Source organism: Thrips palmi, unplaced genomic scaffold, assembly GCF_012932325.1.
Source record: "Thrips palmi isolate BJ-2018 unplaced genomic scaffold, TpBJ-2018v1 HiC_scaffold_10, whole genome shotgun sequence".
Taxonomy (NCBI): Eukaryota; Metazoa; Arthropoda; class Insecta; order Thysanoptera; family Thripidae; genus Thrips; species Thrips palmi.
In genome coordinates, this window is record NW_023144621.1 from 10,978,914 (window position 1) to 10,992,368 (window position 13,455).

General features: G+C 59.1%; 3 protein-coding genes across 3 annotated transcripts; 1 reads left to right on the plus strand and 2 right to left on the minus strand.

Annotated features, from left to right (window-relative positions):
- Window positions 1–285: 285 nt before the first annotated feature.
- Window positions 286–5,897, minus strand: LOC117638949. Its single transcript, XM_034374190.1, has 2 exons — window positions 4,775–5,897; window positions 286–1,143 (listed from the first exon to the last, which is right to left on the minus strand). The coding sequence occupies exons 1-2, from the start codon at window positions 5,759–5,761 to the stop codon at window positions 286–288; spliced, it is 1,845 nt and encodes a 614-aa protein (XP_034230081.1). The 5' UTR covers window positions 5,762–5,897.
- Window positions 5,898–7,614: 1,717 nt separating this feature from the next.
- Window positions 7,615–9,728, plus strand: LOC117648347 (protein transport protein SFT2). The gene is made up of 3 exons (XM_034390844.1): window positions 7,615–7,809; window positions 8,067–8,218; window positions 8,292–9,728. Exons 1-3 carry the CDS (start codon window positions 7,615–7,617, stop codon window positions 8,584–8,586), a joined length of 642 nt encoding a protein of 213 aa, XP_034246735.1. The 3' UTR covers window positions 8,587–9,728.
- Window positions 9,729–11,723: 1,995 nt separating this feature from the next.
- Window positions 11,724–13,427, minus strand: LOC117638950 (serine protease persephone-like). The gene is made up of 6 exons (XM_034374192.1): window positions 13,335–13,427; window positions 13,057–13,261; window positions 12,852–12,973; window positions 12,659–12,765; window positions 12,065–12,569; window positions 11,724–11,894 (listed from the first exon to the last, which is right to left on the minus strand). The coding sequence occupies exons 1-6, from the start codon at window positions 13,425–13,427 to the stop codon at window positions 11,724–11,726; spliced, it is 1,203 nt and encodes a 400-aa protein (XP_034230083.1).
- Window positions 13,428–13,455: the final 28 nt, after the last annotated feature.

The window sequence follows — 13,455 nt, forward strand, 5'->3', positions numbered from 1 at the left end:
ATGTTTTTGTTGGCGAGAACAGGGCGTGGTTCTGCCGGTCAGCGCACTGCAGCGCAAGTCGTGGCTGTGGCTCGCGTGCGCTCGGCGCATGAGTCCAGCCTGTCGCGTGCGTCGCGTGTCACGCAGCAGCCAGACGAGCGTGCTTCACAACGTCGTGACGTACTGCTGGCAGCGGCGCGACTTGGCGAGGGCCAGCTTGACCAGCAGCGTGGAGTGTCCCCGGAGGGGCTGGCTGGCTGGGTCGGACGGCTCCCCGGGGCACGCCGTGCACGGCACCGAGGCCGGTCAAGCAGCCGTCGTGCCCTGGCCGCCGTCCGCATCCGCCTGGTCCACCTCGGCCGGGGTGGCCGTGGCGGCGGCGTGCGGCACGCCGTCGGTCGTCAGGGTGTCCTCGGCGTCGGGCGTGGACGCCGCCGAGCACACCCGGGACGACGCGGCGCTCAACTCGTTGCCGTTGTTGTCCTCGCGGGAGCGCGTGGTGGTGGCGCTGGGCAGCATCTTGGGGTTGTGGTTCTCGTCGGGGGACGCGTCGTTCCAGGCGGTGAGCAGCGGCAGCGGCAGCGCTGGCCTGGGGTTCGGCGTCTCCGCGTCGGACAGCGCGTCGTCCCGGGTGGCCAGCGGCGCCAGCATGGGCGGCGCCAGCACTGGCGGCGGCACTAGGAGGTGCGGTGGCTGCGGCGCTGGCGGCTTGCAGCTGGCCGCGGGGTTCCTCCCCGGTGACCCCTTGGTCACCGTGACGCGGTGCTGGTGCTGCCGCGTCTGGCTGACGTGCGTGGCGTGCGCGTGCGCGGCGTGCGTGTGCGGGTGCATCAGGTGCATCCCCAGCGCGCTGTTGATGCCCCACATCTTGAGCTCGGTGAAGATCTCCGTGAAGAAGCCCGGCTCGGCGTTGATCCGCAGCATGTCCCTGGACAGCCGCGACACGATGTCCAGGCACCGGTCCCAGAAGGCGTCCTTGCTCTGCTCCACGAGGAAGGGCTTGAGCGGGTACGAGATCTCGTTGCCCATGTACGAGTAGGACAGGTAGAGGCATGTCAGCACCACGGCCTGCAGCTCCTGCTCCGAGGTCACGTCCTCGTCCACCAGCTCGCGCACCAGCATGTACACGAACACCACGTTGGCCGGATTGATGAAGGCGATGTCCTGCGCACAAGAGAGAGACACGTGGTTAGGTTGGTGTCAAAGCGCCGCCCCGCCGCCCCGCCTGCCCCGCTTGCCCCGCCTGCCCCGCCTGCCCCGCCTGCCCCGCCTGCCCCGCCTGCCCCGCCTGCCCCGCCTGCCCCGCCTGCCCCGCCTGCCCCGCCTGCCCCGCCCCACGGTCCGCACGAACGCCCGCAGAGTCGTGGGCGGGCAGTCCCGCCGGACACCTTGCCTGGGCGGGCGGCCTACCCCCGCGGGGGCCCTCCGCCGCCAGTCCAGCCAACAGCATCCCCCGGCAACGAGCTCCCCGGCTCCCCGAGCGCGCGCTTTATTTTTACCATCAGCAACGCCCATTCATCCCAACCCACCCCGACTGCTGGACCAAATCGAAATAATCCGCGACAACCTCGACATCATCGTTAGCGGGCAGATTCACCGCTCCGCCGGGCCGGCGCCACGCCCGGACCCCCTGCCTGCCCGCTGCGCAATTCGGCGACCGAGGTCCTACCGCCCCGCCGCCCCGTAGCCACGTGCAAAGGAAGGCCTTGGTGTTTTGCGTGGCAGAGTTTGCGCCCCCGCGTGCTTGTGTTTGTGGGTACGCGCGCGCGCGTGTGTGTGTGTGTGAGAGAGAGAGAGATAGAGCGGCGGGAGGGTGTGGTGGTGCGCGCGCTCGCCGTTCGGCTCCGCTCGGCTCGCGCCGTGTTAGGCCCCGAGTCCCTCGGCTCCACTCGGCTGCGCAGGGCTGCGCAGGGCTGCGCCAGAGCTCCGGGTGGTGGCTTCGACTCCTCTCCTCCCCGGACTACGGCGCGACCCCGACACGATCGATAGCGGCGCCGCGAGCGGCAGGGGCGGGGAAGGTGAGGGGGTGGGGGAGGGGGAGGGGAGGGGGAGGTGGCGGTGGCGCGCAAAGGGCGAGTCGCCGCCGCTCTCGAGACCACTCCCATCAAAGCGCGATACATCAAGTGGATGGCCGCGATACGACGAATCTTATCGCCGCGCCGCCAGCAGACTTAGAGCTGTCTCTCTCGCACTCACAGGCCGTCCGCTGTAGGTGTGAGAGGGACACACCGACCGAAACGACTCATGGAATCGGTCTATGAGCTTGGTGCAGCCCCGCCGTCTAGCGGTCTCGCCTTGCCTCGCCGCCCCGCCGGAAAGCCTTGGGCGGTACCGAGTAGTGCCGGCCCTACCGCCCTCGCAAACCCGTATCGATAATTGCCTATGGGCATTGCCGCGCTGCGCCGCGCTGGCATGGTCAACCGAGCTCGCGGTCGTTGCCATGGAAAACGGCGCGGTTTGAATGGTCCTCCAGAACGCCCACGCCGCCCAGCAAGCCGCATTGGGCTTTCGACGCTCTCTCTCTCTCTCTCTCTCTCTCTCTCTCTCTCTCTCTCTCTCTCTCTCTCTCTCTCTCTCTCTCTCTCTCTCCCCCCTCTCTCTCTCTCTCTCTCTCTCTCGCGCGCGCGCGCCCCCGCGGCACGACCCATGAGTGCCACAGAGGCACTGATGGTGATGATGCATGAGGCCGGCCCGGCCTGGGCGCGTCCCCCGCGTCCCCCGCGCGGCCTCCGTGCCACACCGCCACCGTGCCGCCCTGCCGGTCCAAGTCGGTGACGTCAACCCGTTTAAGGGAGGCCAGGCCGAGCGCGGCAGCCTGGCAGGCGAGGTGTTGGGGGTTGTCACTCCCCTCGCTGGGGATGGCAGACTGCGATGTGCCCAGCTTGTAGTGATCGAATCCTAGCGCTGTGCCGGCCTGTCTGAGCAGCCCAAGGCAGCAGTCGCGGCCCGGCTTTCCCAAGGCCCAGTGCCCCCACGGCCCCCGCTACCCGAAACACCCCCAACGCCAGTGCGGCCTGTGCCTTGCATTGCCCCGCCCCATGCTCCCGCGAAGGCGGTTTATAAATAGGTTATCCTTCTTGGACACACTACCCTTTCTTCCGATACTTTCTCTTCCGCGGCGTGACTGACATCCGGCGATGTACCCAGCGGAACGGGAACGAGTCTCGAAGTCCTTCGGGGAGGGAGGCTCCTGCGGGAGCGCTGTGCCCTTTTCCCGTGACGCCGCAAGGGCGCGAGGCCGCAGGGCTGTCCCAGGCAGGCGGCCAGGTAAATGCCACCCCGCTGCGACGCCCCGCCTGGCCCCGCCTGGCCCCGCCCCGCTGGTCTCGTTTTGTGTCCGTCTACCTGGCCAAGCGGGCCAAGCGGGCCAAGCGGGCCAAGCGGGCCAAGCGGGCCAAGCGGGCCAAGCGGGCCAAGCGGGCCAAGCGGGCCAAAGCCCTGGACGCAGGACGCAGCGGCACGCGCGGCGGATCGGGCCCACGCCGATTGTGCGCTCGTGCGAGCCGATCGCTCTATTTCAGGACCTCAATCATCTCCGCGAACTTTCCGACGAGACCGATGCAAACGGGGCGGGGCCCCGTTCGGGCTGTTTCTTTTTTCCAGTTTATGTTTTCCGGAGTGCCGCCCTCCGTCCCGCCTTACCTCGAGTCAGGTCGAGCCCCCCGGGATCGTAAAGGAAGTTTGTGCGCTTGTACCGCCTCACCGCCTGTGTGCAGTGCATTGAGGGCCGTGCGGGTCAAGTCGATGCAGGGGGCGGTGGCGTGGCCTGGCGTGGCGTGGCCTGGCCTCCCCCTTGGCTACTGAATTCCCCGAATCCACCCTTATTCCGTGCTCGCTCGCGTCTCGCGTGTTGCTTAGTCAAAGCCGGCAGCCCGTCAGAGCAGTCGGCCTGACAGCCGCCCTGCTGCGCCGTGCCGCGCGATGCCAACGAACTGGCGCCCAACCCGCCGCTCACTCGTCGCTCACTCGCCGTCATCGGCATGTTGCCGTCGTTCCGCGTCTTGCGTGCGTCAATGGGGCAGCTCGGCACGGGTCGGCAGCCCACCCCTAAGCCCATGACTCCAGCGACAGCGCGTCAAGGAAGCTCCTCTGGGCTGGGTGATTGGTTTGGTGGGCTGCCTACCTACAGGGGGTTGTCAATCTCGCGTGGGAACAGATTCGGCCTCGCAATGCGTTTGAGACCGCACGCAGCCTACAGGATCAATTCGCACATCGTTTCGTCGCTCCGCGTCTCACACTTGAACGGGACGCCTCATGAGTGGGAGAGAGACCGAGCGAGGAAGCCGGCGATGTCCGGAATCGCTCTGAAATGAGAACGAGGCTCTGTTTGACTTCCAACTAGCGACCCTCCCCCTCCCCCTGCTGCTGGCTGTTCCCGCGATGCAGCGCACACCCCGCCCTGGATGGGGAAGACATGAAGCCGCTGCGTCCGCACTGCCGCACTGGAGCACTGGGGCGTTGGGCAGTGCGCGTGCGGCACGGGGCACGGCACGCGGCACTGCACGCGGCCCGCGGCCCGCTCTGGCTCCACGCGGCCTCGCTCTGGTTGCCACCGAGTGGCTCGGCCCCAAATGAAATGACCGCCACCGCTACCGCATGGCTACCGTTACCCCGTGCCGCACGCCGCGCGCCGTGTGCCTTTGTGGCCGCCACGGCCCCGGCCTTCAGATAAAGGCATCATGTCCTTTTGCATGCACACTGCCATACAGGACGAGCCAAGCAAGAAAAACAACAACTAAACCCATCAGCCAGAAAAGGACGAAAGAAATGGCGGGTCTTCCAACCCGGGACTGACCTGCCAGCCCTGCAGCAAGAGGCTCCGGTCCACGGAGCGCAGCCAGGTGACGGCGTCGCCGGCCTGGAACTCGTGCAGCCGCCGGCAGCGCGTGTGGAGGAAGATGCCCAGGCACTTGAGCAGCTCGGACGTGGAGGCCTGGATGACGGTCTTCCTGGGGACGGGCAGGTTGGTCTGCACGCCGTGCGACACCTTGGCGGGCTGCTGCTGGGGCGGCACGACCTGCGGCTGCGCCTGGGCGGGCAGCGCGGCCGAGGGAAGGCCCGCCTTGGGCACCAGCTTGTCGGCCTTGTCGGCATGGTGCTGGTTGTTGTTGGCGTTGTTGGCCCTGGCGGCGTCCCTAGCGGCGTCCCTGGCGGCGTGCGACGCGTGCACCACGTCCAGCGCGCTGATGGACACCGTGTTGGTGGACGCCGACTTGACGACGGGGTAGTACGAGGCGAGCGGCGCGTGCCCGCCCGACTTCTGGAAGTTCTTGTTCTTGTCCACCACGACGCCGTGCGCCAGCGGGTGGTGGATGTTGTCCACGATGGGCTGGCGGAACGCTGTCAGGTTCTTGTTTTTGTTGTTGTTCTTGTTCTTGTTGTTGTTGGTAGTGGAGAACCGCTTCCAGCTAAGCGCGTTGATAAACAGCGAATGCTTCTTGAGGTTCTTGTCGAGCGCGTTGGTGTTCTTCTCGCACAGGATGCGCGTCGTCGCGTCGTTGTTGATGTTATTGTTGTTGTTATTGTTGTTGTTGTGGATGTGGTGCGAGGAGGCGGGGGGCACCTGCAGATGCGGTGCCGACGGCGAGGGTGACAGCACTTGCACCTGGGGCAACACCTGCGGGGTGGGCAGCTGCTGCTGGTTCTTGACGTTGTTGAGCTGCTCCAGGCTGTAGTTGTTGAGCGTGTACTCGGAGCCCAGACCCGTGCTGGACGCGAAGGCCACGGGGTTGGCGGGGCCGGGGCGCCGCTCTCGCGGGCTGAAGCTCAGCACCGTCCCCATGACGGCGTCGTGGTCGGCGCGGACGTCACCTCCGCCACTGACAGTGCCTCTGGCTACGCCAACGGTCCGCCCATCGCGAGGGCAGGTACCAGTGCCTGCGGCTCGGCCCGCGCGGCCTCAGGGGGTGGTGCAGCAAGCACGACGTTGGCGCGGCGGCGCTAGCGTGGTGGCGCCACCGGAGCAAGATGGCGCCGCGTCGGGGACGGCGACGTCGCTCTCGCTCGCACCTCACACCGAGGAGGGCCCTCCCTCACCACTCCGCGCTGCCCCGCGCTGCTGGCCCGGCCGGGCTCGGTGCGTCGCTGCTCCGCTCGGCTCGGCGCGGATCGATGGAAGTCTTACGACTGCGGCGGGGGCGGGGAACGGCGAGTGCACGGAGGCCAGGGGCAGGCCAGGGGCAGGGCGGGGGGAGCAAAACACGCCGTCCTCGACGCCGTCCTCGACACGCGCGCACGGCCTCACAGGGGCCAAACTGCACCTCCTGACTGCACCAGGCTGGACGACGGTGTGGTTGGCGGCGCGTCGACGCCGTGTCGCCGCGGCTCTTGCGATGCACACTCCTCGATCGGGGCCCCAAGCACCGAAACTAAACGGCCACCACGGGTCACTCGACGCACAATCACTTCACCACGACGAACACGAGTTGCTGGCGGCGCGTCGCTGGGCGAGGTGGAGCGGTGCGGTCAGAATGATCACCAGGACCAAGAGCAAAGCAACCTTCGGGCAGGCAGAGTGCGGCGCGCCGGGCAGCGCTCCGACCCTTGCCCGTCAGACTGGGGTCCGTAACTGGAGGGTGGCTACACACCGAGCGCCGAGCGCCGCCCCGGCCCCAGCCCCAACCCCCACAGCCCTCTAGCCACCCTCCGCCCTCCGCCCCGCGACGCCCCACACCCCACACCATCCCCCACCGCTCGCCCGTGGCTCGGTCATCCCCTGTACCGACCCTGCCGCCGCGCCCCGCCCGAGCTACCCCTGCGCCCCGCCCCACCCCGCGCACCCAGCCCGACCGGAGCGCGGCTGCTTGATCCTTGTCCCTCCCCTTGGAGATCAAGGAGGGATGGGGATGGAGACAGGCGAGCCGGGGCTGGGCTGGCGTGGGCTGGCGTGGGCTGGCGTCGCGTGGCGGCGCTGCGACCGCCCCTCCCCTCCCCCCTGGCCCTAGCCGGTCCCGAATCCCGAACGCCAGTAATGAGGAGCGTGGGCCCAACGGCCCAACCCCAACAGCGGTACAGCAGACGCGGCCTGGGACTCCCTGAGCCCAGCCTGACCCCGTGCATCTCGTCTAGGGCTGGCTGACAGATAGCCGTCACCCGTCGTGGCTAAGGGTGGGCCTGGCTGGAGGTGGGCCTTCCCCGTGCCGTGGCTTGCCGTAGCCCAACATGATGTCATACCCACCTGGGCGTGGGAAAGGCCTTCATTACTTCGCCACGAAACTGAAGGCTGAGGCCTCTGAGAAACGCCCATATTACTGAGTTTGTCGTCATTTTGGTCCATCAATCGAAAATATAATAATCCAAGCGTCAGCCGCTAATCCCTCGACTCGCTATCAGAGCTATCGAAACTTCCCTTCAATTGTTTTCTGTAATCAGCAAACCATCGGGTGGATGGATGGTTTAGAACCAGCATTACTCGCTTCACTTGCCGAAGAATTAACCAATTTTCATGGCAAATGCCATCAAACATCGCACGACTGTTTGATTTGAATGCAGAGAACTGATGGAAATTTGGAAATCCCGCTTCTCCCCACCACTTCCACCCACCAGTTTTAAAGTCGCTAAAATTCTCATAGCGACCACGTAGCGGGCCGTTATCCAGGCTATGACAAATTCTGCAGCGCGTTTTGTGGCTGCAATATGGCAGACCTCAAGAAAGATTTGGACGACTATTTGTCGAGAAATAGTGAAAAATCTCAACCAAAACATAGTAATTTGTCTCTATCTTTCGCTCTTCCAGAGTTCGGAAAATGGACCAAGAAACAAAATGCAGCACCCGAAGAAAGCAGCTATGGTTGGTTTCAAGAAACTCAAAAAGACTGTTGTCCCAGTATGGTGAGTCACATAACCTGTATTTTTGTTGTTTATATTATTTCAGTATCGAATGGCTGGCAGATTCTGCTAATTTGTTCCAGAATAACAAAAATAGTTGATTTTCATCTTCCTTAAGACTCTTTGCTGCCCCCTGCCAATGTTATTTAAGTTATCATATTGACCCCGAACTTGAGACTAGCTGTCACTGTCAGTGTCAAAATTGTGTCTATCCTATCAAGTTCGATTTATTAACACTTTTCCCCCCATTTTTGTTACAGGGCCGTATGCAACGCATCGTGGGGTTTTGCCTTTGCCTTTTCATGGGAGTAATATGTTTCTCCATTGCTGCTTTCTATGCACCTGTTCTACTGTTTAAGGCAAGGAAGTTTGCTCTTCTATACACCATGGGCAGCTTGTTCTTTTTATGCAGGTAAATATTTGTGACTTTATTGCTCTCCATTTCACCTGCCTTGTCCTAAACTGTGTTTATTCTGCTTTTCCAGCTTTTCATTTCTCTGGGGCCCTATGACCCACCTCAGACACCTGTTTTCAAGAGAACGAATCATGTTCACTTCTTGTTATTTTGGCACATTGTTTGCCACTTTGTATTTTGCATTATTTGCCCAAAGCACACCACTGACTGTACTCTGTGCTGTTTTACAAATTATTGCCCTTCTATTTTTCCTGGCTAGCTCAATACCTGGAGGTAGAGCTGGCATCACCTTTTTTACAAAGATATTTACTTCCAGAGTCAGTAGCAGCATGAACATGAGCAAAGCACCTTTATTACCTGTATAATTTGTTCCTATTTTACTTTTTTTTTTAAGATAATTACTGATTTTGTTGTATTTTACTGAGCTAACTTTGGTTTCTATCCTCTTGTGTCTGTATACTAGAATGGCTCCCCTCTGTCTTCATGTGGTATTTGTACATCTTAGTTGGATACAACATCTTACTTTCCACCATGCCAGGGTTTGCTTCCCATACTGCTACTGTTTTCACACACAGTTGTTCTTTTTATCTCATGAAGATGCTTGTTTCTTCAACAGTTTTGTCCGTGTTGTGTCCAGTCATCCTTTAAAAAAATGTGTATGTATGACTTACTTAATATTTAATCATGGTACATTGTGATCCTAATAATATAAGCAATGTATTAAATTTTTATAAGATTAGAGTTCTTTTTATGTTAAATACATCTCATCTGTTGTGCTGCATTGCTGTTTGGAAATAGGAACTATTTTATAGCCGTAAATCTTGATAACCATTGCAAGATCTAGACAAAATATCATGTTTACAGATTTAAAAGCACAGGAAATTTCATTCCCTTAATAATTTAAGTAATCTTTTACTTATTTAATTGTCTATAGAGTTATGTATATATATTTTTGCCCAGGGGGAATACTCCTTCCTGTTGAGCTGGCCATATCTTTAACGACACTTGTGTTTTCACTTTGTTCCCGTGTGGAAATCATTACCTCTGTGATATTGTCTTTCACAATGCTGGGATTAGAAGTAAGTTGCATCTCTTTTGTGCATTTGTCAGTGTTAACATTCAGTATGTTACTATCAAAGTGATAAACTGGTGCAAACAACTGGACAAAATTTTAATTTGTTTGTAAATTGAACTGGTTTGTCGTTATTGCCTCAGAGGCACTGTGCCAAAGCCTGACATCACCATCTATGTTCTGCATTTTTGTTTTCCAATATTTTCAATTGTTCAGTTGAAGAAATGCCTTTTGTTGATGAACTTTTAGATGACTTATTGTCACTAAAATTCGATTTAAAAGTTGTTACTTGCAAAACATGCAAAAGATGTGAATTACAGATTTATTTGCATTAGTTAAAAAAATGTATTCCGTTTGGTTGTTGCTGTTGGTCTGATATGCTTAGTTTATTTTGCCAAAGACTGAGAATAAAGAGAAGATCCTGTTATCACCAAACAATCGTTATTCCAATGGCAGTGCCAGTGAGAAAGGTTGTCCCATACACTGCAGAAGTTAATTCTGCTAACCTTTGCTACCATATAGCTCAGGCATAAATTACTGAAAAAAAGTTCACTCTACAAAACAAATACATCAATGTTAGTTGTAATTCACAAAAGAATGAAGAAATCCTGCACCAGAGGTTAATTACCCACCACAGTGTTTTTCTGGCGAAAAACTTTGATGACTTGAGCATGCGCCCGAAAGGTAGGCAACCCATCGTCCACAGCCTCTTCACCGCACCAGAACTCAACTAGCGTCGCAGGAAAAATAAATTTTTGTTGCCATCATTGTTACGCGGTGCACCGCGCCGTGAAGGTAGACCACCCTTTTGACACGTCACAGGGAAGGCGTGAAAAACTGGACACCAGCCCCGTTTTTTTTTTTTTTTTTTTTTAAAGAAAGTTACTGTAAGGGGCTGAAAGTAACCTCGAGATAGAGTCTAGGATGACTGGGAAGTGCTCCAGCACATACCGGAGGCATGGCGTGAAGATGGCCCAGAAAAATTATCCCAGAATTAAGATTGGCTTCACGGTAATGAGCAATGATGAATGATTCAGACGCAGTTGCCCGACGAGACACACCCCCGACACCCATACTGTCACTTTAACCAAACATTACATCAGCTGTGCGAACGGGACGAGCCCCCAAGAGTGTCTGTGGGGACTACGTCTGTCGTTTACACACACGAATTGCATCATCCGTGAGGCGAGCCCTTGGACAAGCCCCAAAGGTAAGACCGTCACGTTTCCTAAACATTGCATCCCGGAAGAGGATTACACTTGGAACTCGAAAGACACGATCGGATTTGATGGGCGCGAAGAAGCCGCAGGGAAGTCCAAAGGGGTGGGAGCGGTTAGGCGAAGGCGGGCAGAAACAAAAAAGCCACAGAAAACTACAACAGACAATAATAAGCAACCAACCCAAAAGCTAGAATTACAAGGAGAAATTCTTTCAAATGTCGATGACTAAGTGGCTGAACTGTTGCATATATATTTTTTAAAAAATATAAAAACGCACAAAAAACTAAAGTATAATGTTTCTTGGTAAATTTTGCGGCTTCTTTGAAAGATGAACGGAACACCCAGCTTGCCTACGAATTAGGGAAGAACCGTGAAGCCGTACGCACAGTGCACGTCGCATACGTCCTGCTATCAGGTAACGCCTCTGGCCGGCCGCGCAGGCTGCGCAGCGTGATGCCCCCTGACGCCCTGACGGCCCCCTGACCCTTCTTCCCTGATTCCGAAAGGGCGCCAGCGCCGACCAGCGGGAAGCAATCGCCCGAAGATAATTTCGTCTTTTTGCTCCATTTTTCGCCTAAGCTCGTCGCAAACATTCTCGGAGGCTGTGATGTGCGTGTCTGAGAGTGAGAGTGTATCAGGTCAAAGCAGAACGTTGACCAGGCGGACCAGACAGCAGTTTGGCGCCCGTGTGCATAGCAGTGGGCACGAGGTCGCCTCGTGACACATTAAATCCTTATCACTTATCACTTGCAGACTCGCTGGACTGCCTTTAAACGCGCCAAAATGGGGCCAAAATAAAGTGGCCAAGAACACGACTGGGCCCCTCGCGAACTGCGGGCGGGGTCAAAGAGTGGAGGGGAGGGTAGGAGGGGAATCTTACGATTCGCGAGACACAACATGCAGTATTTGGTTTTATATTTATTGTGGAGCAGCGCTTAGGAAAAGGAACGGGTCTTAAACACTCTCCAACTTTACTTCGGATTCGGAAAAGTGTAAAGGCGCCACTCATGATTACAAAAACCCGCGCGAGTTGCACAGTATGATTCAATCACGGTAATCTCTTCGAGTACGACCGTTGCGAACAATTGAAGTTCACGAAATAAAAAGATGCAAAAAGCAGCACCCGCATAATATGCATGCAGTCCTATGCGAAAGTAAAATTAAACTAAGAAACAACGTTAAATTGATAAGTTGCGTGCGTGGCACTGGACTACGGGTCGGGCCAGACGATGCTCTCGATCCACGGCACGTAGAAGGACACCCTGGTGTAGATGCCGGCCGCCCCCAGGCCGCAGCCCTGGCCCAGCGACACCACCCCCGCCAGCAGGTGCATGCACGTGGCCTTGATGACGGGCGTCTGCAGCGGCCCGCCGGAGTCGCCCTGGAAGCAGACACACTGTAACATGGGCCGCACCCGGGCCGCACCGGGTGCGCCACAGCCAAAGGCGTAAATCACCCCGCCCTACCAGCAGGCATTGGGAAGGGGGAGGGGAAAGCACTCCACTGGAAACACCTCCGAGTGGGCGTGAATGTACGGCAATCGGTACTTGCATGGCAGGCGTCTTTGAGGAGCTGGCCCGCGCCGGCGCAGAGCTGGGTGTCGTCGTCCACGCCATTCGGCATGAAGCTCTGCGAGTTGGAGCCGTAGTACTTCCGGCACTCCTCGTACTTGGTGCGGTACAACGCCACCTCCATGAGCGCGTTGGCTGGCTCGCCCCCTGTGCAGGAGCACACGAGAGATTGAAAGCAGCGGCCGGGGCAGCCAAGGTCGGCGGCACCGACGGTGTGCTCACCGTACTCGGTGTGGCCCCAGCCGGTGAGGTACAGCTTCTCCTTCTGCAGCTCGCGGTCTACGTGCAGGCAGGTGGGCCGCACGTGCGCCGTCGTCATGTTGGGCGACCACTGCAAGCGCAGCAGCGCGATGTCGTTGTAGGCCTGCGGCGGCTTGAAGCCCGGGTGGCTCACGCGCTCGGCCACGGGAATGAGCTGCTTGAAGGCCTCGTCGTCCTCGCGGTCGCGCACCAAGTCGCCCAGCAGCGCCCAGGACACGGGCACCCTGCAACGCGCAGCAACGCGCACTCGTTCAGGTCCAGGGCCTCGGCCTTGTCGGCGACGCACGCGCGCGCACGCGGCGGTGAGACTTACTCCCCCGAGTAGACGCAGTGCGCCGCGGTCAGTATCCACACCGTGGAGATGAGCGAGCCGCCGCAGCCGTAGGAGATGGAGGAGCGCGAGCCGTAGCCGAGCAGGGCCTGCAGCACCACGTTAACTGTCGTTGATGCCCTGATTAAACCCTGATGAGCCCTGCCGGGCCGCGGCGCATGTGCGGCGAGCTCACCATGTGGGGGAATTCCTTGGGCAGTGCGGGGTTGCCTCCGATGGGGTAGGTGTGGTTGGGCACGCAGTCCTTGTCGGGGCCGTAGCGGATGCTCGGGATGTACCGCTCGTACTCCACGCACTCTGCGACAGGCGGAACGAGACGACGCTCAGAAAGAGGAAAAGGGAACGTGGCCGGTACTCGAACCCGCGACCGGGATGCTCACTCCTCCTGGCCATGCTGCCCGGCGTGCCGTCAGCGGGGGGCGGCGGCCGCGGCTTGGTGGGCACCAGCGGGGCGGTGATGGCGTCGAGGGGCGGCGGCCGCGGCCGGTTGGCCAGGGACGCCGTCAGGAACGAGCTGGGGAACACGATGGACTCGGCCGACGTCGGGCAGCACACCACTGGCTGGCCACCGCTGAAGGAGCAGACCTGAAGCAACCGCGGGTTCAAGTCCACTCGCTCCACCATCTTCTCACTGCGCTCGAACAGCATCCCAGTGTACCTGCTTGGTCAAGGCGGGGTCCTGGCTGCCCACCCCCGCCGGCGGCCGACAGTTCGCCTGGAGCTTGCAGATGCCCGGGGACTTGGCGGCCATGTTGAAGCACGCGCTGCCTGCAAACACC